The sequence below is a fragment of the Dinoponera quadriceps genome, unplaced genomic scaffold, assembly GCF_001313825.1.
Source record: "Dinoponera quadriceps isolate SergipeBrazil2010 unplaced genomic scaffold, ASM131382v1 scaffold479, whole genome shotgun sequence".
NCBI classification, from domain to species: Eukaryota; Metazoa; Arthropoda; class Insecta; order Hymenoptera; family Formicidae; genus Dinoponera; species Dinoponera quadriceps.
In genome coordinates, this window is record NW_014554586.1 from 254721 (window position 1) to 279847 (window position 25127).

Here is a 25127-nt window from a genome sequence, read left to right on the forward strand (position 1 = left end):
TTATTCTTCAATGCAGTCTGTACAACATTTTACGTTGCAAACGATGTTGAAGTTCACCGCGACGTATCATCGTATGTATAACTTTGTAAACGGCGCGTTCTGGGAATGACTGTTTGAGAAAATCTTTCACTATATTTTGCTCAGATACCTGATGTCCAATAGGAAATCTATTTTTCAATTGCTTCTCGATACGGGACAATATTTCGTGGTCTTCTTCCGAGGTAAATCCTTCCGCTCCTGTTATCACAATAAATAAATAAGTAAATCAATCAAGTTGAAAAATTAATTTAGAATAATTATAATATCACAATTCCATTTATATTTTAAATTTGCAGTTTTTACCTGCTAACGATCCAGACATTGCAGCTTCTAGCGTAGACACTTGAAAGAGCCTCAAAGCTTCGTTAACGTGGACTTCAGTTGCAAAAGGTTGCATCTGCATCTTGGCCAGAGCTTCGGACATTCGTATAATAGCTTCGAGTTGCCTGACTGTTATGGGTATAGACAATCTCTTCTCGGAGTCCTTCTCGTGTTCCCTCGTGCCGGCTCGCATCATCACGTAACGATTCTTCAATTTCTCCCCCGCTTCCACGCTGAGCCTTGGACCGCAACGTCTGCGTCATCACGAGAGAAATATGACTCGTTAAGATCCGTGAAATTCATGCTTTATACATAACAAGATACTTACGTTCTGCAATAATTAATGTATTTCTTGAGAATGTGCACAGGGATCTCACCCTCTACCGACTGTTCCGTAATCTGGCCAGCATTACAATGAATACTTATAACGTGTTTAGCCAACGTCACATCTCTATTGTGTTCGTGCTCATCCTTAACAATAAATATCATATCGAAACGTGACAATATCGTCGGCATGAAATCTATGTTCTCCTCTCCCTTTATATCATCCCAACGGCCAAAGACGGAATTAGCCGCCGCTAACACGGAGCAACGTGTGTTCAGAGTTGTCGTTATTCCCGCCTTCGCTATAGAAATCGTCTGTTGCTCCATGGCTTCGTGTATCGCCACTCGGTCGTCCTCTTTCATCTTGTCAAACTCGTCGATACACACGACCCCACCATCCGCTAAAACCATCGCACCACCTTCCATGACGAAGTTCCTCTGAAAACAGTAATATATATCTACATTATTATTAGCACGTTAAGTCATAAAGTATACACGAGAAGAAAATTTGTATCAATTCAAGAATCATATTTTCATATATAAGAATATATAGTTTTATATAAAGATAAAACTTATTTACGCGGAGAAATTCTATACAGTTCCGCTAAAAATATCATATTTTAGTTATTTGAGAATAATTGTTATGAAAGGAAGAAATATCGGTTAGAAAAGACAATTATCTTCATGTCAAGAGTACACGATTTGAAGATATCGTTTCTTCTATTCGATATTTTTACTGAGACTATGTAGGATTTCTTCACGTAAGCAAGTTTCACTTCTTTTTGCTATAATATTACACATACTTGCTTATACATGAGAATATGAATCTTGACACTAATTTTTTTTTCCGTGTACTTGTTAGCCACGAAAGTTCACGATGGTGATTCGAAAATACAACTTACAGTTGCTGGATCTCTTGACACAGATGCTGTTAGACCGGCTGCAGAACTACCCTTTCCCGACGTGTAAACAGCTATCGGGGCGACTCTTTCTGCGAATTTCAACAATTGCGACTTAGCAGTGCCTGGATCACCCAGCATCAAGAGATTGATGTCGCCCCTCCTGCAAAGACCATCAGGCAACAGTTTCCTGGATCCACCGAACAACAAACACGCTATAGCCTTTTTTATGTCGATCGCGCCGAAAATGCTGGGTGCTATACTCTTCGCAATTCTCTCGTATAAATTCGGATCTGTCGCTAAGCGGGTGAAGAGATCCTCCTCTTCGGTAGTGACGGGCGGCTGAGTTCCTACGTGAGAGAAACACAAAGAAAAGATAACATGCAAATAGTCACATGGATATTAAATGCTTAGATATTGTGCCATCAATTCACCAATATTCGTATTTTCCCCATCTACGGAGATGCCCAGAACTCGAATATACGGAGCTCGAACACCCACTAATGCTTTTTCCCTGCTTGCACCCTTGCCACCTGTCTTAGACACTTTCTTGATGGAATATATACCGAGAATCAGCACTCTATTGCCAGGTACAACACGGTCGCAAAGGTACCGGTCGCAGTACAATTGCAGATGTCTGGGCATCTCGCCCTGTGGTATGTGATCCGGCAATTCCTGAAGTTTCAAAACTTGGAAGTCCACGCAGTGGCACTTATCTGGCATGATGAAAAAGGGATCCAGAGGGCATTTCGGCCGACCCGCTTGTTCCCTGGAAATAAAGGAAATTAAAATTGCTTGTGTAGCAATGTGAGACGGTATGGAAATATATTGTAAAGTGATTAATAAAAAATCTCACAAGGAACTTACGTCGTACATTTTCTAGGTAGCACGTATCCTTCCAAACCTGGTTTAATAGGAATGTTGACTTGGGTAACCTTGCACGAACGACACTGTATTGCAATTTTTGTCGCCTTAGCTCTGATACCGGATGCAGAAACGACTATACCAGGAATTTTGACTATCTTTGAGACGATATCCGGCTGTAACAGTAAGATAATTATATGAAATTACATATTTAATCAAAAGTATTGTATCTTAAAAATTCACATTATATATATGTTGTTTATTCTATGTTTAAATCTACAATCATTTGTATCTGAGCGTATTTCTCCAAATCGCATTTCAGCTCTGTTATTTCCATTTCCTCTTTATCGTGCAAATTGACTGCTGATTACGGTTTTACCTTCATCCCTCTCAGAGAACTTGGATGAGCATCCGAGCACAATAGCACCTGAATATCCTCCATCTTCTCTTCACCCTCTGGCCGAGGTGCTGTGAGTTCATCTGCGACATCTTTTGCGGCTTCCTCCAGGATGGGCAGGTATTCCGTTGGAAGCTTCTGAATTTTCTCAGCGAGAGACTCATCGTAGGCTGCTAGATCCTCCAAATTAATTTCCAGCCAGTATTGACAAAGGTTGTAATTACGTTTCAAGGTGTCTCTGATCATGACAGAAAAAATGTGCGAGTGTTAGAGATATTCGTGTTAAAAGACGATTATAAAATCTTGCATAGGTGTACATGAGAGAATGCAAACATTTTAAACAATTACCGATATTTGTAGTTGAAGTTACCCTCGTGGAATTGCCGAATAAATTCTTTGAATTTCTTCTTCGAGTGTTGGAGGTTCACTTGGTTCTCGTGGGTCTCGTCTACCGCGAAGTTATCCGAGAAAAACACTCCCGGATCATCGAAGCCTTCCATCGTGCGAGTATCTAATCGAAGCTATTTGATCAAACGCGCAGACCGTATCAAATAAACAAGTACGTATGTGAATAGCCGCAAATATCTAATTTGGCGGGAAACTTTCATGATGTATTTGACGCGATGCGTCGGGTGCGTTCAGAAATTTCATTCGAATGGTGGAGCAGAGCATTTATTAACCAATCATGATAAAGAAATTTTCACTCTTTCCACCTTGATTGGTCAATTAAACGCTGTTTAACCCGTCAAGTGGAATTTCTGAACGCACCCATTCCCCGCGGGAAAAATGGCGACGATATTTTTCATTGGAGGAATTTCCAAAAACCGTCCAATAGGAGGCAAGCCTTCTGACGGGAAACGAGTTTCCTGAAGTTCCCTAGAAAACGATTTTTCTAGGGTAATTCGAGCACTTATCGATGACTTTATTGAAAGGAATATCCGGAAGAAACGTTACTTCATCCTCTCCCCTCCGCTGTTCGATAATTTATTCTTGAAAACAACGCTGAGGGTGATAACACATCGATTTACATACACGATGCTCGTTACGTGATATTTTTATATAACTCGCTTTACATTCGGGACAATCGTGAGTATATCATTGACAATTTCACAATAGCGCGCGTGTGCGTTATCTTTCACTTATCACTGCATCATCACAACGTGTTTGTTGAAAAATTAATTCACCAGGTATGTGCCGTATAATACCATTCTATCTCTATATAATTGTTAAACTCATTATATATAAAGACGGCTTAATTCTGTCGAAATGATTGAGAACAAATTCGAACGATTCAAATTCATTCACGATCATTCCTTTTACTTTGCCGACCGATCATCTCTTACTCATTCAGAAATCATTTAAGGGAAATCTATAATTAGTACTTTAATGCTTCCGTCATCGTTGCGGATATATACCTTATTAAATAATATTATTAGGAGTGGACATGCAATCCATCTGTTAATATTCCAGAATTATTACTTAATATTAAATAACATTACGCGCTTATAGGGGATATCCGCATATATGCCGCGATATATATATATATATCGCGGATATTTTTATAGAATATCTACTTCTAACGGAAACACAGCACTTTCAAACGTACCGCCACCTTTTGCTACAGCTGCTTTCCGCGTTTGCGTCCAACCGAGGTTGGTTTGACATTTGTGCTTTTCCCGATAAGATACGAGGAGGACGTAGAACGCAATTACCGCAAAGTTAGTTGGGTGATGGACTGACGTAAGACAGTCTGTCGCTCGATAATGCCGATAAAATTATTAATCAATTACTCCGTGCACTTTGGCGGCGAGTCGCGCACGTTATACGTGATCAATAATGCAGTGACTCTAAAGTCTAAGTGATCGGCCAACGTACGAAAGTGAGATCCGGTGGAACATGCTCGTCTGCTGTTTGTGTCGTCGTCGTTAAGTAACAAGTCATGCCCGGCGAACCATCGGCCACAACTGGAAGTAAATCCAGTGGCAAGGCTAAGAGGATCTCCATACCACGCGTACAAAGCAGCACCGACACCGAGCTACAGTCGCAACAGAGCGGCTCGACCCCGTTGCAGCCCGCGTTGCACTATATTTGCTTTCGCTCGGAGTTAGAGGACAGCCCAGTCCCGCCGGCTCTGCGATGCCGCCTGTATGATCTCTTTCAGCAGATCGAGAAGGAATTCGAAATGCTCTACACCGAGAATATAGGATGTAAGTTTCACTTGCTTTGCAATCCGGCGAAACATCAATGTCACACCAGTGTCAACGTATAACCGCCGTGTATGCGTGTATGTATCTTATTATAGTACAGGAGAAGATTGACATTTTAAACGACAGACTCGAGAGGGAATGCTATGGGTCAGGTGAGCGCAGTTTACCTCCAGGAGATCTTATGGATTACCCGGAAACGAAGAATCTCTCCAAGCAAAAATGTAAGTCTCGCCAGTGCGGCGATACAAATGATCATAAATAATGCAGGGTATAAAGGCCTTGTTTACAACGTTTCTATACAATACAGAGGCCTTGTTTACAACCTTGCTTTTATCACTTAGGCTTTAAGCTTTAAGCACTAAGCCATAAACTGTAAGCCTTAACTTATTAGATAATTAATTAATTTATTGATTTATTAGATCAAATAATCCACGCTACTTACTTAAGCAATAAGAAAACTGACCAATCACAGTTGGTTGTTCTCCTCACGGTCGAGGAATTATTAACTGTGATTGGTCAATTTCCTCGCTGCTCACATCTTAAATGGGAATTGCCGATTTCCCTTTACAACAAACAAATCGACAAACCACGGTCGATTATTCTTCTAACAAACGGCCGTGGTTGGTCAATTTGCCTACTGCTTACATCTTAAAGCAAGATTGCGGACAAGGACTACGTCTCATGGCTTACGGATCAGAGTTTCGAGTCAGATATGACGTCACTTAATGTTTGCGTTCATTAAAAGTAAGTAGTTGTAGACAAGGCTAAACAGTACATTGCAATTTAAATTCGACAATTTATATTACGTCATGTTCTCCAAGCCAGGTAACGATTTTGCTTTTGCTTCTAGCGATGGGTGCGAACTCTGCGCAAAAGATCAAAGCTTCTCACAAGCTGAAGGCGCAGACCAGTAAAATAGTATCGAGCTTCAAAACACCATCGATGACTTGTACTATGCAAAGAGAGTACGTGGGTCATCGCGATGGCGTATGGGAGGTGTCTGTGGGCAGGTCTGGCCAACCTATCGTAGCAACTGCCTCCGCTGATCATACAGCACGCATATGGGCGATAGACAGTGGCCGATGTTTATTGCAGTACATCGGTCATGGCGGATCCGTGAATTCGGTGCGATTTCACCCGAACCGGGAATTAGCGTTATCAGCGAGCGGCGACAATTCCGCTCACGTGTGGCAAGCAGCTGTCGACTGGGACATGCCAAAAAGAGTACCGTCGTTGGAGGAACTTCCAGTAGCCAGCTCGGAACGATCTGCTACCAATAATCTAATCAGCAACAACGAGGAACAAGACGATCCTCCGACTCTGAGAACACCGATACGCGAGCTCTTCGGCCATACGAACGTCGTGATGGCCGCGGACTGGCTTCCCGGCGCTGAACAGTTGGTTACAGCCTCCTGGGATAGAACGGCGAACTTGTACGACACGGAAACCGGAGAAATTATACACACCCTGTGCGGGCACGATCAAGAATTGACTCACGTATCGACTCATCACACGCAGAGATTGTGTGTCACGTCCAGCAGAGATAACACGTTTCGGCTGTGGGACTTCCGGGAGCCGATACACTCGGTGTCGGTGTTCCAAGGTCATACGGAGTACGTATCGTTATCGCCGCTATCGGCTGATGTTAATCATATTTTTTTTTTCAAGTCCTCCACATTTCAGGCGATCTAAAATTCACACGTACGGAATTTGAGAGAGAATTCTATTCGTAAACGAATTTCGAAACTCGAAAACGAATTTTCGAGGGATTTGTCAGAATGTTACGTATACACGATGTACACAGAAGGTTATAAATAGAAGTCTGTCGCGCAAACATTATAGGTCGTCTAAAGCGAGCGAGCTTAATTAATATTTCAGTGTCTCGTCTATGTAACATCGAACGACTAAAATTAACAGCTGGCATGCCTCTCCCTCTTATAGAACCGTAACGTCTGCCGTTTTTACACGGGAAGATAAAATCGTATCTGGATCGGACGACAGAAGCGTGAAGGTGTGGGAACTACGTAACATACGCAGTCCATTGGCGACAATACGCGGAGATAGTGCTGCCAATCGGTTGTCAGTTTCTAGTACCGGGATCGTGGCAATACCACATGACAATAGACAAATACGTTTATTCGACTTAAGCGGTCAACGTCTGGCAAGACTACCTAGAACCAGCAGACAGGTGAAGAATATGATTACAAACAGATATCTGTTTCGTTATATATGAATACTTATCCTTTTAACTGTTTGAATGAACCAACACCGATATATTTTACTCGAATATATTATCATTATTATCTATAGATTGATTTTTAAATATATTCCTTCATTCCGTGTCATATTGTAGTTATTACGTATATACAGTAAACATTATGCAAAACGTAACTGACTTGGCAATATACATTATACAAAACGTAACTGACTTGGCATTATTTTCTATGAATATATTGAATAATAATCACGTAATATATACATATCGTGATGTTTGCAGGGTCATCGTAGGATGGTGTGCTCCGTCGCCTGGCTGGAAGATAATAGCGTGTGTAATTTATTTTCTTGCGGTTTCGACAGACTAGTCTTGGGCTGGAGCATTCTTCCCGTTAAAGATGCTTGAAAACTGATCAAAAAACTATGTATGGTTTTTCTTTAACGGGCATTTACATGTTCATGTTAGCGTGATATTGGGAATAATTAGGTGCAATTTAAGGGTGGAAGTACATATATAACCATACAGCAGAAATCCACTGATCAATCCAATCAAAGATCCTCCCTTTCCAGTCTTGCATACAACTGCAACACACAGGGGAACAGGGGATACACTGTATGTATTATTAAGTAATTACCGATCAAAGATGGATTATAAGTATAATTTATGAGTTTCAAGGTTGCAATAAACCTATATTGAACGTCTTACATAAATCTGTGGTCATTAAAATAGATTCTCACCTGAATACGCAGTCAAGAGGCATAAAACCGTGTAACCTTGAATAAGAACGTAATACGGGCCTGATGCTATGTGCCTCCATACAATCCCTAACATCCCAAGCAATTTACCACAACCGCCGGCTGTCAGAGCGCGACTCAAGTCCCTGACATTATATTTGTACGGTTTCTTACGGGCGATAAGCCATCTGAACTCAGTCACCGTAATTACCGCAAAAACAAACGCCGCGAAGGCCAGCGCGGTGTGGAGCAGCAAATTGTAAAAATTGCAGCGGTCCTGTAACGCGTCGTTGTGAACCGTTTCCGACGCGGCTAATTCCGCCTTGCTCATCTCGCAGGAGGACCAAGCTCTGGACGATTCGGCCAGCCATAATATGATACTCAATTTCCAGTACGACTTGAAGTCGCTGTTGTACAGAAGATGTCTGTAAGCTGGCTTTTCTATCAAGATCAGATCCACAAAAACTAGAACCGGATCGTACTCGATATATTTATCAGCTGACAAACCGCATTCTTCCTGAAATATATATATAAATAATAAATGCAAGATCAATGATCTCTGACTTGGTGTTCGCCTAAGAGTCGCGTTTTTCACTTACACATTTTAAAACTTTGAGAACACTGGGACAGTATCTTCTAAAGAGCTCTTTGCACTCGGCCCCGCAATTGATGCAAACGTACATTACACAGACTGGAATATTATCTGAAAAAATAACAATAACAATAGACAATGATTCAACTTGCAGGTTAAATATAAATTTGCTTTTTCTCAATGACATGGAAGTAACAAGCATTATAAAAATGTACACGTGCTGTCTTATTTTTTAAATATAAAAAAGAAATTTATCGCCGTTCTTCGTAATTTTGCGCAGTTTGCGAAATTCCAGATTTTTCTTTGTCAAGTCTAATAGTAAAGACCGGTATTTCCCAGAAAAAAAATCCAATAGTAAAGACCGGTATTTCCCAGAAAAACGATAAAAAATAGTCTTCTACTAAAAACGATAAATTAATAGGAATTCTTTTCGTCAATATTTTAGTTCTCAGGTAATCTTTAGCTTATTGCTATGATCCCGTAAAATCGGTCACGGCACGGTTACAACAGTTTTTTTTTCTCACTTCAGAACACACAAAAGATACGATGAAGCAAATCTATGATTCGCAATATTTTAGTTCTCAGGTAATCTGAGACGCCTTATTGCTATGATCCCGTAAAATCGGTCACGGCACGGTTGCAACAGTTTTTTTTTTCTCACTTCAGAACACACAAAAGATACGATGAAGCAAACCTATGATTCGCGAATATGCGAAATAAATAGTCAGATAGCTGTAAAAATTAGATACATACTTGTCAACATTACGTGTGTACATATATGTAATGTTGACAATTCTCTGGTAATGTATTGTGCATGTTCGTAAATCATAAGTTCGCTTCATTATATATTATGTTCGCTCTGAAAGATGTAAAAAACAACTGTTGACTTTGGAACGCCTCTATATACGCAACAACTTGCACGCAAAAAATCGCACGTGGAAAACGTGCGATTACATACTCATGTTTTCTATGAATATTTTCGCAATGTTGAAATAGTTCTTACATATACTTGTTTATTCATGAAATAGTCAGTTAACACATTTCTTGATTCATATCGTTTTTATATCATTTTCAATTCACGCCGCGCATACCGAAAACGGTACATAGAGCTTGATAAATATATTATAACTGTTTAATTTATGGTTTTTTGTGAATTGGAAAGTTATTGTAAAAGTGAATATTCCAAGTATAAAAGAAAACAAGTAGAACGCTTATTTATAACACGTCCCAAGTAGAATCATTTATAATGGTTAATCCAAACAATAAATTAGTTAGAAACAGATCCAAGGAAATTAAAATCAAATAGTTTTAAATAAAAAAAATATTTTCCATGCAAGCCCTATACTAACAAGTAGAACAAAAGTAAAACAAAAATCACACATAAAATGTAAAATTGCTAAAATATTGAAATAAGATTTCAATGACCTAATATTATAATGTAAGGCTATATTGTAAGATTAATGGTACGTATCAGTAACATTTTTATTCAAATATGTAAAAATATAACTTTCCTATAATCTTACTTTAATGTTCGATGTGAGGATATCTATTCTTCGTCCTCACGTTCTGCCTATTGCGAATACATTTTGCTATCTGGGCCTAAATAGCCAAATCTATAAAAGCAGATTTTGCATCATATCTACCGCAGACTTTGTCAACTCGCAGTTTGCTAGCATAATAGCTCAAAAATTGTGCAAAGTAATCTCAATGCGCGGCAATGCTCGACCACATGTGGTGAAAAGCAGTTAAAAATACGTTATCAGCACTTTAATGAGAAGCCTTGTTGCATACGGCGTTTTTACTAGAATATGTTCCTTCAGGTTATCATTTACTTTGATCGATGCCGCACAACCTTGCTGAAAATAGTACTTCAAAATATATGAAGAAATATATATATATAAGAAAAAAATATACGAAGAAATAAAAAAAATGATTCGATGAATAGATTGCTTCGAAGGACAAACATTTTTTTTTATCGCAGAATTCATTTACTGCCAAAAAAGTGGAAAAAGATTACAGTTAGCGATAGAAAATATTTCGAGTAAAATATAATTTAACGTCTCTCTAAAATAAACGTCTTTTTTTTTTACAAAGAATCCCTCAAAACTAACCGGAACATCTAATAAATTAAAAAAGATTGTATTATTATATTGGTTTCGTCTTTCTTTAAATCATAGCGATTAATATAATTTATTAATTAAAGCAAAAATATTTTTTTGCATGAAGTTATATACATATATTAGTATCACATATTAGTTCTTTATAGTTTTTGCCAGTTTATTTCATTGAATAAAATCCGGGATGGTAAAAACCGAAACTCACTATGGTTTTCCCATCTACTGGAATTTTCCAGTCAACTCAAAATTTCAAGATAAACAATTTATAACACTTACTACTTTATATAACAAATTCTACAATTTATAACACTTTACTACTTTATATAAGAAAATAAAATAAATATAAAAATAGTCTTGACAGTCAGGTTGTTACATAATATTTAAAAAACAAGTCGTAAGTCGAAGAATAGATATTTATTAACAAAATATATTACTGATATTATGAGATAAGAAAAGATAAATTGAAAGTTACTGTGCCGCTTGAATAACTACGTAGAACAAATTGAAGGATACGAGTAAAAGTATGCGAAAGAGAGTGAGTACAAACTCAAGTGTGGTGGGATCGACAGTATTATTAGCGGTGTCATTTTTCAGTCTACTACAGTCTTGTTTCAGCATTCTTACAAAATACCTCGAACATGGCCTTAAACTCGAGTGTACTTCTTCCCACTGGGCAGACAATGCCCATCTTGGGATTTGGAACTTGGAATGTGAGTTTATGAAAGAATGATTTACTTCTTACATACAAAGAATGTTTTGTTTAAAGCTCCGCTGTAGTCGCTGATTGTTCTTATTTAATGACATTTTTTAAAAGCGAGAAAATGCGTGCCAAGATTTTTGGCGTTATACTTTCAAAGAAAAAGATATATCTACAAAATAACACTTGTGATTGATTCAGCACACTTTTAAAATTCTAACGTCATTAAAAAAGGACAATTGTATCGAAAGATCTACTCGGTAAGCAAAAAAGCATATTGCGATGTTATTATAACGATATTCAATAACATGTAATAACGTTCTAAAATATGTCGTATTTAATATTGTATACAACATCATTGTGAACAAACTTTGACATTAGATTTAGAGATTTCGATAGTCGTTGAAATGGGAATACCATAACGTTGCAAATAACGTTGCGCTAAAGTTTTCCTATTTATAATGTTTTTATGATAATATTGAGGAAACGATAAGGTTAAAACATATTATTAAAGATACTTATCAATATCGTTCTCTGGATTTCTATATTTTACGTAATTGCGTTGCACAATGTTGCGCAGCTGTGTTATTATTTACAATTGAACCGCGCGATAACACGTAAACACAAATGTTTCAAGAATATAAGTCCTAACAATAGACTTATTTTTTACTGACTAGTCAAGGCCACACATAAGTTAGATTCGTCTTATGTACTTCGGTGCTGAAAATATTATTCTATCTTTATTGCTCATTGCATGTCGAAAGTAGATAGAATGATACTTTTAGCACAAGACGAACTTCTAGTCATAAAAACGTGCAGCCGCTGATTATTTGATATGAAAGTACACTTTTTCACGTCATTCCGACGTCGTCAAACGAGAAACAACCAAGATAAGGACACAGTAGCCTTAAATTGAAATTATTAAAGAATATATTATGAAATATTCCAATATATAATAACGATACCGTTTTTCAACTTAAAACATTGTATAATGATATATTATGTGGTAAAAGGCAAGCGAAAAGGAGTTGGAAACAGTATTGGATATAGCCTTGGAAGCAGGATATAGGCACATAGATACAGCTCCGATATATCAAAACGAGCGTGCTATCGGTAATGTTCTGAAGAAATGGTTGAGCTCGGGTAAAATCAGTCGATCTGAGCTGTTTATCGTAACAAAGGTATGCCATTCAACTTTTCATGTATCGATAGTAATTACGTTAATAGTACTGATATACAAAGTATCTCAGACCAACAGGGATAAACTTCGTGAGGACGTGAACGATGAATCGAGTTGAACTGAAGAAGTCCTCTACGATTTTACAAACAACACGCAAATGGTCTGTTTTTTATAGCTGAATTGGCTATACTAGTTCAAGAAGCTTTACTGTGTATGAAAATTTCGTTAACTAGCGAAGCTTTATCACTTTGCGTCCGCCGCGCTCGTTTCGACGTTACGACCCGTCGGCGGCATGGTGCCGTCGTATTGTATATCGTACTGTGTAAGAAGAAAACACCAAATAAGCTCGGCTAATTTCGTATTATGCCTTCGATAAATTCAAACACATTAGTCAAGCGTCTTCGGATGGCTGCAAAGTGTTAATGTGTATGTAAATTTCGTTAATAAGCGCAGCCAGCTTAACTATAAGTAACAGACCAAAAATTTCGATTTGATTATTTAAAATAGCTATATATAGGAGCATTGTTAACTAATTATATAATAACTAAAAATTTTGCGTATTGTTATTTTGCAAGTAACACACACATTTTTCAGAGAAATCCTGTAATTCATCTTATGAATACGCAAAATTTGGAATTATTAGTTATTGAAAATGGCCATATAGGTCATAAAGAAGGGTTTCTTTAGTTAATAACTGAAAAATTTGCGTGTTATTTAGAAAATAACGATACGTAATTTTTTTTAGTTATTAATTAAAGAAACCCTTCTATATGAACTATATGGCCAGTTTCAATAACTAATAACCCGAAATTTTGGGTTCGCAAAATGGTGTAGGATTTCTTATTTATCTCAATTCGTTCTAACTCTCGTGAAGTTTATCCCCGTTGGCCTAAGACATTCTATAGATGATGTATTTTTATTCTTAGCTTCCACCTAGTGGTAACAGGCCGGAAGAAGTAGAAAAATGGCTTAAAAGATCGCTTGATAACTTGCAATTGACCTATTTGGATTTGTATCTGGTGCATACTCCATTCGCTTTTGAAGATGCCGGGGAAGAACTGCATCCCGAGAATGAGAAAGGAGAAATAAGAATTGACGCAAGCACGGATCACTTGAAAATATGGTCGGCAATGGAGAAACAAGTGCGAGAGGGGCGTACCAAAGCGATTGGATTGTCGAACTTTAACATTTTCCAGATAAAGAAAATTCTGACCAATGCTAAATTGCCTATCTCGAATTTGCAGATCGAATTGCACGTATATTTTCAACAGAAAGATCTGGTGAGTTCTACGTCACTTACACGAATATCTTTCTACAATGAATACGGCGATAAATTTTCTTAAGTACAACTCTGTGAACACAAAAATGAACCTTGAAATTCTCTTTGTGTAACAGGTGAAATTTTGTCAAAAGAATAATATCACAGTGACAGCATATTCACCTTTGGGTTCACGCGGATTGGTCAAACAATTGGGAAGAACAGACACTGTGCCAGATTTATTGGACAATCACATTGTGCTAGAAATGGCAGAAAAGTACAAGAAAACTCCTGCTCAAATATTACTCAAACATATCATTCAAAAAGGTATAACAGCCATCCCGAAAAGTACAAATCCTACAAGAATTAAACAGAACATACAACTATTTAATTGGGAACTTCAACACGAAGATGTCCAAAAGTTAAATGGCCTTGACATGGGAGAATCTGCACGAATATGCGACTTTCATTTTCTTAAGGGTGTCAATAAACACCCGGAATATCCCTTCTAAAACTATGCTGTTGATGTTTTTCATATTACACTGTTGATGTTTTTCATATTATGTTATTATATCAAGCAATAATTTTTAAAATGTTATTACTATATAATTATTCTAATATTACAATTATATTGAAATGTTATTGTTATATAAAATTTCACCTCAATATTTCTGTCCATTAAAATTTATTATAATTTATCGACATTTGTTATGTAATTATCATTCCCTTTAATCATAATACTGAAGCAACTGCATATCCTGAATGTGAAAAAACATTAGTATACATTTTATACATTGTAATAATAATTGCATAAATTTGCATTATTATAGATATGTGCATTCAGGTTGTGTATCATATTCTCACAGATCAATTAATCGTTTTTTTGGAGACCAATATAATGTTTTCTCCTTCACACATTTCTTTTTTCCTAATAACTCCTTGTAACCGAGAGCGTCGTTCTATATATCGATATTTTCCTAATGACCCATTTTTGTTTCTATTTTCAAAAATTTTCAAATATAGTCAACGATATTTCGCATTTCCATCGTAGTAAGCTATTGGAACTCTTCTCGTGTGACAGTTAACGGCCAGAAAAAATCAACCAAGTATTTGAGGTTATATACACAATATAGGTTACTTTCACACGTTACCTACTTTCACGCCGGTAATTTCAATGAGATTTTGTTGATTCTCGGCTTTTTCCGTTGCCGTTAATAAGGCAGGCCAGCAGACACTCTTATTATACTCACAACTATCAGAAATCCTCGATTTACATTCTACACACAGCATGTACTGGTTACGTTCAGTTCAGCACTCCGTGCTACATTAGCGCTTAACACGCATATGCAACTTACACTGCCAATGAAACAAGAGAAACGAAACGTTTAATCGAGATATATCAATATTTACTTGGCAGATTAACTTCTTTTTTTTTTCAACAAGAACGTGGCAGCACATTTCTCTCTATATCCATAGGCATATATTATTAAAAACTTAGCATTTGGCAAATTATTTTCTATAACACAGTACAATGAACTAAAAACATATAATGATAAAATTGAAAACATTAATTGACAAATAACACAAGTATGCCTTAATATATACATATATATATTATAGATATATATATATATATATGTATATATTTCTATACAGCTATTTAAAATAGATAATACATAACGAATATCTCGGATAATCTTCGGCTTACTTGTTAGCACTGATACTGACTACAAAATGACTAAACATTCACATTGTACAATGTTATGTGTGTGTACATTTAGTGTCACTTAAATTCAACAATAATACTACATTCACTGAAAACTTATTGTTAAAATCTTTCTCTTTGTGTGCGCTTATCAGCTTTGCATTGTAAATGTTACAGATAAAATTAAAATTAATAATACATTTAATATTGTGTGCTTTTTAAGTAACATCTTGCGAACTGTATATCGTCAGAGGGCAATTACACTCTCTCGACCTGCTCCTACGCCGATCCATTTGACTGTAACAGAAAAATCTTCTTATATCTAATTCTGTCACGAATCTGCAGTGAACAATATATAGCGAATAAGCGTAATAAAATAAGTAAACTTTCACTTTTCCTTTTTTGGAATAATGTTGCGTAAATAAAAGATATATCCTTGCAAAATGGGATTGCATTTGGTGATTAACTTGCATTTCGTGATTAAAATAATATTTTTAAATAATATTTTTATATAAGATATCTGAAATGTTTCGGGACAGTTGGATATCTCGGAAAGTACGCATTTTTAAGAAAAATATTTTAGACAAAAGTTGCAAAGTAATGTATTAAGTGATGTTAGCGATTTGACTTTAGGTTGCGTCATAAAAATCAGGACAATAGTCACTTTGATTTTTTTTTTAATGGAATATCTTATTTTTGATTCTAGAATCTAATAGCTGGTATCAAGAGTTTCCTCAAAATATTGCAATAAAGTTTTTCTTTTCATTAAATATTTTCCGACCTATATGAGGGTTGGAGCACGAGCGTGGCGCAGCAGACAGCGCACTGGTCTACTGTGCTTAGCGGTTCCGGGTTCGATCCCGGTAAAAACCAAAAATATTTTCGCTCGTGTCTCCTCTCGAAAAGAAGTGGCAACCTATCGAGAGTGGTTAGTATCTTTTGCCATTTGAACACCTCTCTAAAAATTTGCCGTTCGGAACAGGCGTTAAACTGTAGGGCCCATATGCCTGTGTATAAGCGTGCGCGCCACAGGCATATGAGAGAGAGAGAGAGGTCACCACGCTTCTGCAAAGAAGCACAGGACTTAAGAGGGGGATATATGAGGGTTGAATGTGTTAGAGTATCGTCGGCATTAGCGTTACCCAGGATGTACCATGCGAAGGTTGCCTGGTCGAATTTACACCTAGCATCACTAAATACGTCACTTTGCACCTTGTAACTTTCATCCCAAATATTTTTCTCAGAAATGTCTACTTCCCGAGATATTCAGCCGTCCCGGAACATTTCGCAGACTTTGTATACATTAATATATTATATAAAGCACTCTGTGTGTAATATTTTCTTTCTTTTTGTTAAATTATTCCAAAAAAAGGAAGGAACTTTCCTTTGCTCCGCTGTCTGTTGTAAGGCACATGAAAAAAATATACCTGGCACATTCAAATATTCTTCTATCATTCGTATATATTTATACGCATTCGTAGGCAGTTTGTCTATCGATCGTACACCTTCGGTAGTGGACTGCCAACCCTCAACTTTCTCGTACACAATTTCGACCTTCACTAATTCTGAAGTACTGCTCGGGAAATAGTCGATGTCCTTTCCATTTAACCGGTATCCGACACACACTTTTATCTCCGGCAGGGTGTCCAAAATATCCAGTTTTGTTAAACAAATCGAGGTATATCTGAAGTAAGAAAAATCACTCAAATCTCGATACGAATAAAGATAATTGTCACATCAATCGTACAGATGAACAAATTTAATTTCGACCCGGAAAACCGTGTCTGTTACCTACCCATTAACTAGTGCTGTGAACTTCAGCAACGGTAAATCGAGCCAACCGCAGCGTCTTTTTCGCTTTGTGGTTACACCAACTTCATGGCCTCTCTTCTGCAGTAGCTCCCCAGTAGAATCCAACAATTCTGTGGGGAATGGCCCGTCGCCGACTCTGGTGGTGTACGCTTTTACAACACCGATTATCTCGCCGATCGTGTTAGGAGGTAAACCAAGACCCGTCAACACTCCGCCTATACTGCAGTTCGAGCTTGTTACGTACGGATAAGTTCCAAAGTCAATGTCCAACATTGCCGCATTTGCACCTTCCACCAAAACCTTTTTACCATCCTTCAGGGCTTGGTGTAAGTATTTTACAGTTTCCTTCACATACGGCCTAATACGTTCGGAATATCTACACGCAAAGAGAAGTATCATAAATAATTATATTATGAAAATAATTACATACATAAGACAATCGTGCGTGTGTTGTTATATACGTACTCTTTGTAACGCTCCAATTCCGCTTTAATATCAACATGCAGCGCAGGGAACATCTTTTGATAGGATGTAACCAAGGTGTTGAACTTCTGGGAGAATTTGTCAAAGTCCCCAAGAAGATCCCCGATTCTGAGCCCATTTCTAGCAGCTTTGCTTGAATAAGTCGGCCCTATACCCTTCTTCGTAGTTCCCAATGACTGTGTACCTTTTTCCAATTCTTGCAGCCCATCGACCTGTTGGTGAAAATCAAACACTATATGCGCCCGATCTGATATTACAAGCCTGTCCTCCCAGTCCTTAAGTCCTTTAGACTCGTTCTTTTCCAGTTCTTCAAACAGACCAGGTAAGTGAATCACTACTCCATTGCCTGTGAACAGAAATAAATTCGAATGAGTAAACATTAACTGTATGCTATACATTATCTATACGATCTAACAGAATTGATTCAGGTAACAGTTCAATATAAATTTATGTACATCAAGAGACATATATGTATATATAGAAAATAGCCTATGTAACATAAACGAGTGGAATAATTATCTATTTTGCACACTGACGATCTTGTGTGCTTATCTCGATAAATAATCTGTGTTATTCTATATAATCCATTATTTTGTATTAATCACTGAGACAAGGGGAAAAGTAATCATAGAGACACGTTACTCATTCAAGCGCAAACCAGGATATAAATTTGATTAAATTTTACTGGTTGATTTGAAGAAGTCATTACCTATTACGGATTTGCACCTGGGATTGATTATTCCACTAGGCAGAAGGTGAAAGTCGAATTCGGCACCTTCTACAACTACAGTATGCCCTGCATTATTTCCTCCCTGTGAAATTACATTAATACTTGAAGAAACAGGGCTCGCCATTACTTATGACGGGAAAGATTCTATTGCGACTTGATTATCGAATTACAAATCGAGACGTATAAGAACTTTCCAAAGAGATGTATGCAATGACATTATAGTCACATTAGAAGTATAATTAGATATATGATACTACATTTACTGCCTGTTTTCTATCAGATATAATCGAAAGATAAAAAGACGGTTACATACAGATTAATGTTCTAGTATTAAGTAATTTCTATTAAGTAATTTCTATTAAGTAATTTCTGATGTTATATCAAGCTTTCCCTTTTCTATAATTCTCTCACAGTTAATATATCGTGATTATTGATGGAATGTTAATGTAAACTTGGACTTTTGTTCATTTTCGCCGAATTGGCTGCGTCAGTTCGAGAAATTGATGTACACCGAAGTGGGAGCTAAAGATCTCGTAGGTACGCTTCGTACACTTCAATGTGCATGTAAATTTTTTCGAACTAGTGCAGCCGGTTCAATTAAAAAGGGAACAGTTCAATTAATTATGATGCGTGACTAAAAGATATCCTTGTAAAACCTAGTCGGACAGCAGTGAGAAAGATAAAAACCCGTTTTTACTGATGATGAGATAAAAATTGAACGCGCGGTAAAAACCATCTCTCTTCTCGGCTCATACGAGAGATATGAGTGACGACAAATTCGCATGACATTTCCTCAGAAATAAACCTCGTTTATGGCCGTCAGCAATTATATAATAGATCGAGCGCCCAAAGATACAGGTTATACCGCCGCAGATGTGTTTGTAATGCTCGCGGGTCAGGTGACATGCGGTGTTACTTCTAAAAATAAAACGGTGAAAAGAAACAACGGGGGGATTAGCACACGCAATTTGCGCAATATACTCGAGCACAAATCGCTCGCTCGCTCGCAGGTGAGGCGAGGAAAATGCCGAGAAAAATCGGAGAATATCTTTTTCTCTCATCGGGCCTCCGCAAGCGTGACCTTTACGGCGGCTAACCTCAGTCACAGCCGGATGCGCGGTCGAAGGTTGATGACGAAAGAACAAGGTGAAGTCCATCGTCGCTTTGGACGAGAATTCGGCGCTCACGGGATGAGCACGTGATCTACGATCTCGGATTTTGCACGGGATGGATCTACGTTACGATCGCCGGGCACGTACAAATATATTCTCACGAGGAGAGGAACTCTCTCTCTCTCTCTTTCTCTCTGTCAACCGCCACGACATCGGCAAGGTCGGCAGGCGGGAAGTCGCGAGGTTCGGGTAAATAGGAATATAAACGAATGAACGGAAACAAAAAAGAGCGAAAGAAAGAAGGAAAGAGACATGAGCGTACCTGACACCTGCAGACGACGTCAGCGTCCATCGCCAGCATATCTACGACTTTGCCCTTGCCCTCGTCGCCCCATTGCGCGCCGAGCACCACCGTAACCTTCGATATCGAGTCGCCCGTTGTTACATTCGAGGTGCGCTGTTTCTTCCTCGGCGATGCCACGACACCGTCGCCATTCGCCTGCTGCTGCTGCATCTTCGGGCACGCGGACATCCCGGGCGGCGAGCCGTGCTCAGTCGTGCGTACGTGCGTGCGTTCTCGCGCTCCACGAACCACAGTGGGATATCTCGCGCTGCGCCTCTGTGCGTGCGCCGCTGCGCGCCTCTACTTCCTCCTACTCGACTACTCCGCCGGACGGGAACAGCTGACGCGACGGAAGCCAGTAGGAACACGAGCGGACCGAGCGAGACTTCTGACGGTCGCGTATCGTAGATACTCCCCCGCTCAACCCTGTCCACTACCGTAGGTGGCTCGTCCGCCGCCTCCCCCTCCCTCTGTCTCAGCAATCACGAAACCTAATCTACCGAAAGCGCGTGCCGGTTTCCGGTACGGGAACGCGTCTGCACCACTGCACGATCGGTCGGATAATTCGCGATAAAATACTAATTTCTTTCATTCCGAGGTTCGAAAATCTGGTCGGATAAATCGGAATTTCGACGATTTTCCGGAGGTGTCCGCTCTCGTCAAGATGCGATTGGACGAGTGCGCGCTCTAACCTCGACAATAGTCTCGGCATTTCTCATGCGAACCGCCCGTAAGATAAAACACGTGACTTGTTAGGGCGACTCGCGCACGTTTAGCGGCGGTGAATTCGCGCGTTCGAATTCGTGATCTTCGACGACGAGAGGTGCCGGCCGATTTATTTCGATATCCCGAATTCTCATTATCCGGCTTAACGATGGTCAAATTCAATATCGCCGAGAAGCATTTGTCCAGCATGGAGTGGGTAACGTGAAAGAGATAATGTAAAGTCTGTACTCGTTGAAATGTAAATTGTCGCTTTGTTTATTCTCTTCTCGCGACGAAATAATTATCATGTTATCATGTTACTTGTATTACATCGATTAACGGAAGAAAAGGGTTCGAGATGTTCCATCTTTGCACTTTGCACAGATGTGCAAAATTGCAACAAGCTTTCCCTCGCCTGTAAACTGTGTTTATCAAATACGTGAAACTTGTGTGACTCCTTTGTTTTTTGTACCATTTTCATTTTTTGTCTATCTCTCTATATTGCTCGCTACTATTTCCATCATTATTTCCATCTCGATTTGAGCGTTATTCAACTTTGTTTTTTTTTGGATTTTCCGTAATTTTCGAGACGACGAAAAATTCGAACGTCTCCATTCCTATTTACTGCGCGAAACCCTTGATAAAAGTACATGATGTAAATCACGTCAACTTATCTTGACGTTATTTTTAGATTTTCTGTATTTTAAGGCTACTGAATATTCGCTGCGATTATCCTTACTTAGTGATGTCAGAAGCGAGGAAACGTAGAGCCAAGAATTCTTGCGTTTATACATTCAGATAAAAAAATACACCTATAAATTAACATTTGTGATCGATTCAACACGTAACTGTAAAATTGTCCGGACACTTTTTTTCGAACAATCGATAAATAAACACAAATTTAATTTAACATGGAACCTTCCTTTTTTTAATCTCTTTTCTCATGATTTGTCAGTGTTAATTTTATGACTATTCATTAGTATTCGAGTAAAAGAAAAGTGTTCGAATAATTTTGCAAACATGTTAAGTCGATCACAAATATTTTGCGGGTATATCTTTTTATTTATACGTATAACACAAGAATTCATGGTATGCGTTTTCTTACTTCTGACGTCGTCAAACAAAGACAGTTGTTTCAACGCTGAATATTTTTGAATACGCTGTCCTTCGTGTAACTAAACTCAAAGTAAACATAATGCGCTAAAATCATAAATAAATTTATTCATATACAAGTCGGGGGTATAAAAATAATCGATGTTATGTCAAAAGATAAATCACCTTAAAATAATACTGATTCAGCCCTTGCGTGCGTTGACCTGCGGTAAAATTTCTTGTGGATCAAGATTCCAAAATCCATTATCAAGTATACGTTATCGCGTCGTTACGGTGGAATTCAGTGATTCACGTCGTTGCCTCGCTCGACGATTTTGAAACCAAATTTTTACCTAAATGCATGAAGAAATATTATTTCGTCGATTACTCTCGCGCGACGTTCTCAACAATAACAAATTAACGCATGTTATATTCAAATACTTTTCAATCAGTCTAAGCTATCGACAAATATCGCGAAAACACTACAGAATATCGTTACTGACAAGAGAAGATCGCAAACCTAAAACCTCTCTTCATTTTGGATTAAATTCTGGAGGTATGTGGAGCGACCCAATACACGAATAACGGTATACATAATTTATGCCCGTTCGCCTTTTAAATTATTATTATTTTCAAAGCCAAAAGGCACGCTTCCCCTTTTCATGTATAACTCTTAAACTAAAACAGATATAAACCGCAAAATAGCTGCGCAACTAAATACATTAAAGATAACGAAATTTTCGTTATCGTGATATAACATTAGATATCGTTAGATATTTAACGTTATATCACGATAACTAACGATATCTAACGATATCTAACGTTAGATATCGTTAGATATCGTTAGATAATAGAATAAAAGGGCAGAAGCCTTAATGAAAAGTTAAGAGCCACAAAGTGACATAAGCAGAAATTTAAAAAAAGGCGATGGATAAAATGGGCCGATTTTAGTCTCCGAAGTGGCAAGTAAAAATGGTATGTTCTTTGTAGTTTTTGAGCCGCTGAATGGATTACCTATATCGTCCTTTTTTCTAAAAATTTTATCTTAGAAAATTTGTTTTCAATTTTTCTAAAATTTCTTCTTAATTTCTGTTCATTTCGTAGCCCTTAATTTGCCATTAAACTCTCATCGTAAATATTTCTCTCCATCTTTCATAGTTCACGAGTTACGCGCGATAAAGTGGGAGCATTCGGCTTTGAGGTCGAAAATCGATCTCGTACAATTCGATGATCACACCTTTAAAGAGCAAACCCGGACACGAATTACACATATTACTTATTGAGTCTGCATTATGTATGTATTGACTCTTATTTACGTATTGAGTCGCGCTACATATTCACAAAAGTCGATCGAAATCGAAGAGTTCGGATTCGTGGCGTTTCCTGCGAAAGACATTCATACTGTGTATGTACCTTGCTCTGCGGCAGCCTCAACGTCGCGGATATTTCGACGACGTCGTTCCTAGTCAGATAGGCTCCTCTCCTGTACCTGTCTTCCAACACCTGCAGTTGGGACGAAGAGAACGGGATGCGAGGGTGATCACCCGCTCGCCGTTTCCTCCGCTTCTCGACGAAGGACCTCCTGGGTAGCTTCGGCGGTCTGTAGCGGGTGTACTGCAGCCACGTTAGCTCGGTCCTCCGATGATCGTTATCCCCTTGCCTCTGCACACCGTTGTCGGAAGTGTCCGGGCACGTTTCTCCGTTCGGAGCAACTCGGCTACCGACATGTCGTTCCTCTTCTCGTTCCTCTTCTCGTTCCTCCTCTCCGTGCCTTCTCCGTGCGTTCTCCTCGTTTATTTCTCGATTGCGACGATCATATTCGGCAGGGAGTCTCCGTCCTTTCGGTCGCGCATCCTGACGGGTCTCCTGCTCGGTCCCCCGAAGATTCGTGGTCGAATCGAACGTTCTCGCCTCCGTCGTCGCGCGCTCAGCGCGATCTCCTATCGACAGTATACGAGCTATACTGAAATCCGTCGTTCCCGAAATTCGCGAGCTCCGTGCCCCGCTCATCCCGAACGTTTCACTAAACTTTCCGAAGGACGAACCCTTCGTTATATATCTCCGTATATACATACATACATACATACGTGCGCGTACGGGGGTCTGCAGCCCTCTTTTCGCGAGGCACATCTCTCCTCCGAGCGCGGCCAAAATCCAAATTAAACGCATAGTTGCACGCGCGATGGCTATCGCGTTGCTCGCACGGGAGGGGGCTTACGCATCGGTTAACACAGGCTGTATGTACCTGTCCTATTGTCTGCATGCTCTTATACCAGTGTATTATCTGTGACCGCATCTTCGGCTACTCCGGTAATAACAATGTAATTGATACTTTGTAGCGAGGGTACGGATTTGTGGACGACGGCGGCGGCGGCGGCGACGACGACGAGGGCCCGAGAATACGGTGGACCCCTGAGCTTTCTGTGGAGCAGATGGGCCGCTTTTACCGGGCCACCGAGGTTTGTATAATTAAAAAGCCACGGGGGTCGTACCTAATCCGGTAATATATCCATCTCGTCGATGTAAATATTGAACGGGGCGCGCGGCATTGTGTCGCGTTTCGTGTCGGTTTCGCTGGAACATACACACGTGCCATTTCCACCTGGCTCTCTTGTGCGATCTATCATGGATCAGAAAGATTATATTGTTAACACATACGGAAACAAGATATGTGATCTTACGAGGTTTTAATACGACCGATTTTAGATGACAGATTCGAACGAATCGCCTTGTAAGCGCGTAATATTAAGATTTAATATTAAGTAATATTTCTATTAATAGATGATTATATGCGCACTCCTAATAATATTAAAAAAATAATATTATTTAATGTTACTATAATATTATATATTTTTTAAATATTCAACTTTATGTATATATATATAATATATATAACAGTAGTTTTTTATTTCAAATGTATTGCAATATTAACTGTTTTATTACATAAATAAAGTCGAAAGAATTTTGTGCAAAAATACGTTATATATGTTTATATATTATTATTATTATTATTATTATTATATTTTTCTTTAATTATTCCAAGAACATTTTTATAATACACCAAGAATATTATGTGGACATATAACATCAGTCGAACATTCCTATAATATTATATAATACACCAAGAATATTATGTGGACATATAACATCAGTCGAACATTCCTATAATATTATATAACATTCTCAGAATATTATGAGAATATTATTTTAAAATTGAATAATATTCGTATAATATTCTAGGAATATTACACGCTTATAGGGCATGCGATCAAATTGTTTCAACAAATAGAAGTGTTCGGGA

The 25127-nt window shown here is 38.5% G+C and overlaps 6 protein-coding genes across 10 annotated transcripts; 2 read left to right on the forward strand and 4 right to left on the reverse strand.

Moving 5' to 3' along the window:
* Positions 1–4: 4 nt before the first annotated feature.
* LOC106752215 (DNA replication licensing factor Mcm5) lies at positions 5–3453 on the reverse strand. The gene is made up of 8 exons (XM_014633753.1): positions 3193–3453; positions 2827–3082; positions 2451–2623; positions 2018–2352; positions 1587–1933; positions 689–1122; positions 343–614; positions 5–237 (listed from the first exon to the last, which is right to left on the reverse strand). Exons 1-8 carry the CDS (start codon positions 3342–3344, stop codon positions 8–10), a joined length of 2199 nt encoding a protein of 732 aa, XP_014489239.1. The 5' UTR covers positions 3345–3453; the 3' UTR covers positions 5–7.
* Positions 3454–3812: 359 nt separating this feature from the next.
* Positions 3813–7695, forward strand: LOC106752207 (WD repeat-containing protein 37). Its single transcript, XM_014633739.1, has 6 exons — positions 3813–4031; positions 4410–5051; positions 5147–5272; positions 5902–6664; positions 6993–7239; positions 7549–7695. Exons 2-6 carry the CDS (start codon positions 4784–4786, stop codon positions 7669–7671), a joined length of 1527 nt encoding a protein of 508 aa, XP_014489225.1. The 5' UTR covers positions 3813–4031; positions 4410–4783; the 3' UTR covers positions 7672–7695.
* A 3-nt stretch (positions 7696–7698) lies between these two features.
* On the reverse strand, positions 7699–15381 carry LOC106752213 (protein ARV1). 4 transcript variants are annotated; one of them, XM_014633749.1, is made up of 5 exons: positions 15000–15085; positions 14028–14104; positions 8600–8703; positions 8004–8517; positions 7699–7847 (listed from the first exon to the last, which is right to left on the reverse strand). In XM_014633749.1, the coding sequence occupies exons 3-5, from the start codon at positions 8681–8683 to the stop codon at positions 7723–7725; spliced, it is 723 nt and encodes a 240-aa protein (XP_014489235.1). In that variant the 5' UTR covers positions 8684–8703; positions 14028–14104; positions 15000–15085; the 3' UTR covers positions 7699–7722. The 4 variants fall into 4 exon arrangements, with proteins under 4 accessions (XP_014489235.1, XP_014489234.1, XP_014489236.1 ...); XM_014633748.1 differs by lacking the exons at positions 14028–14104; positions 15000–15085 and adding an exon at positions 15095–15381; XM_014633750.1 differs by lacking the exon at positions 14028–14104 and having other exon boundaries at positions 15000–15280.
* Positions 11118–15641, forward strand: LOC106752211 (alcohol dehydrogenase [NADP(+)]-like). The gene is made up of 4 exons (XM_014633744.1): positions 11118–11419; positions 12420–12587; positions 13513–13866; positions 13982–15641. Exons 1-4 carry the CDS (start codon positions 11348–11350, stop codon positions 14354–14356), a joined length of 969 nt encoding a protein of 322 aa, XP_014489230.1. The 5' UTR covers positions 11118–11347; the 3' UTR covers positions 14357–15641.
* LOC106752208 (adenylosuccinate synthetase) lies at positions 15599–20693 on the reverse strand. Its single transcript, XM_014633740.1, has 6 exons — positions 20009–20693; positions 18554–18656; positions 17827–18190; positions 17345–17737; positions 16977–17233; positions 15599–15846 (listed from the first exon to the last, which is right to left on the reverse strand). Exons 1-6 carry the CDS (start codon positions 20216–20218, stop codon positions 15797–15799), a joined length of 1377 nt encoding a protein of 458 aa, XP_014489226.1. The 5' UTR covers positions 20219–20693; the 3' UTR covers positions 15599–15796.
* A 1007-nt stretch (positions 20694–21700) lies between these two features.
* LOC106752212 (homeobox protein MSX-1) lies at positions 21701–23995 on the reverse strand. Of its 2 annotated transcripts, none has more exons than XM_014633746.1 (2): positions 23240–23995; positions 21701–22179 (listed from the first exon to the last, which is right to left on the reverse strand). In XM_014633746.1, the coding sequence occupies exons 1-2, from the start codon at positions 23993–23995 to the stop codon at positions 22105–22107; spliced, it is 831 nt and encodes a 276-aa protein (XP_014489232.1). In that variant the 3' UTR covers positions 21701–22104. The 2 variants fall into 2 exon arrangements, with proteins under 2 accessions (XP_014489232.1, XP_014489233.1); XM_014633747.1 differs by lacking the exon at positions 21701–22179 and having other exon boundaries at positions 22643–23766; positions 23914–23995.
* Between the last annotated feature and the right edge of the window lie 1132 nt (positions 23996–25127).

Coding starts and splice junctions, on each gene's coding strand:
- LOC106752212 (XM_014633746.1), bottom strand. CDS start 23,995: ATGCGTTTAATTTGGATTTTGGCCGCGCTCGGAGGAGAGATGTGCCTC. Junction 22,180..23,239: donor TGAGGCTGCCGCAGAGCAAG/GTACATACACAG, acceptor TCATGCATTTAG/GTAAAAATTTGGTTTCAAAA.
- LOC106752207 (XM_014633739.1), top strand. CDS start 4,784: ATGCCCGGCGAACCATCGGCCACAACTGGAAGTAAATCCAGTGGCAAG. Junction 5,273..5,901: donor GAATCTCTCCAAGCAAAAAT/GTAAGTCTCGCC, acceptor TTTTGCTTCTAG/CGATGGGTGCGAACTCTGCG. Junction 7,240..7,548: donor TACCTAGAACCAGCAGACAG/GTGAAGAATATG, acceptor TGATGTTTGCAG/GGTCATCGTAGGATGGTGTG.
- LOC106752211 (XM_014633744.1), top strand. CDS start 11,348: ATGGCCTTAAACTCGAGTGTACTTCTTCCCACTGGGCAGACAATGCCC. Junction 11,420..12,419: donor TGGGATTTGGAACTTGGAAT/GTGAGTTTATGA, acceptor ATGTGGTAAAAG/GCAAGCGAAAAGGAGTTGGA. Junction 13,867..13,981: donor ATTTTCAACAGAAAGATCTG/GTGAGTTCTACG, acceptor TTTGTGTAACAG/GTGAAATTTTGTCAAAAGAA.
- LOC106752208 (XM_014633740.1), bottom strand. CDS start 20,218: ATGTCCGCGTGCCCGAAGATGCAGCAGCAGCAGGCGAATGGCGACGGT. Junction 18,657..20,008: donor ACGTCGTCTGCAGGTGTCAG/GTACGCTCATGT, acceptor GTAATTTCACAG/GGAGGAAATAATGCAGGGCA. Junction 17,738..17,826: donor GAATTGGAGCGTTACAAAGA/GTACGTATATAA, acceptor CTTTGCGTGTAG/ATATTCCGAACGTATTAGGC.
- LOC106752215 (XM_014633753.1), bottom strand. CDS start 3,344: ATGGAAGGCTTCGATGATCCGGGAGTGTTTTTCTCGGATAACTTCGCG. Junction 1,934..2,017: donor TGGGGAAAATACGAATATTG/GTGAATTGATGG, acceptor TCTCTCACGTAG/GAACTCAGCCGCCCGTCACT. Junction 238..342: donor AATGTCTGGATCGTTAGCAG/GTAAAAACTGCA, acceptor TTGTGATAACAG/GAGCGGAAGGATTTACCTCG.
- LOC106752213 (XM_014633748.1), bottom strand. CDS start 15,134: ATGCTGTGTGTAGAATGTAAATCGAGGATTTCTGATAGTT. Junction 8,704..15,094: donor ATCGAGGATTTCTGATAGTT/GTGAGTATAATA, acceptor TTATTTTTTCAG/ATAATATTCCAGTCTGTGTA. Junction 8,518..8,599: donor TTCTCAAAGTTTTAAAATGT/GTAAGTGAAAAA, acceptor TATATATTTCAG/GAAGAATGCGGTTTGTCAGC.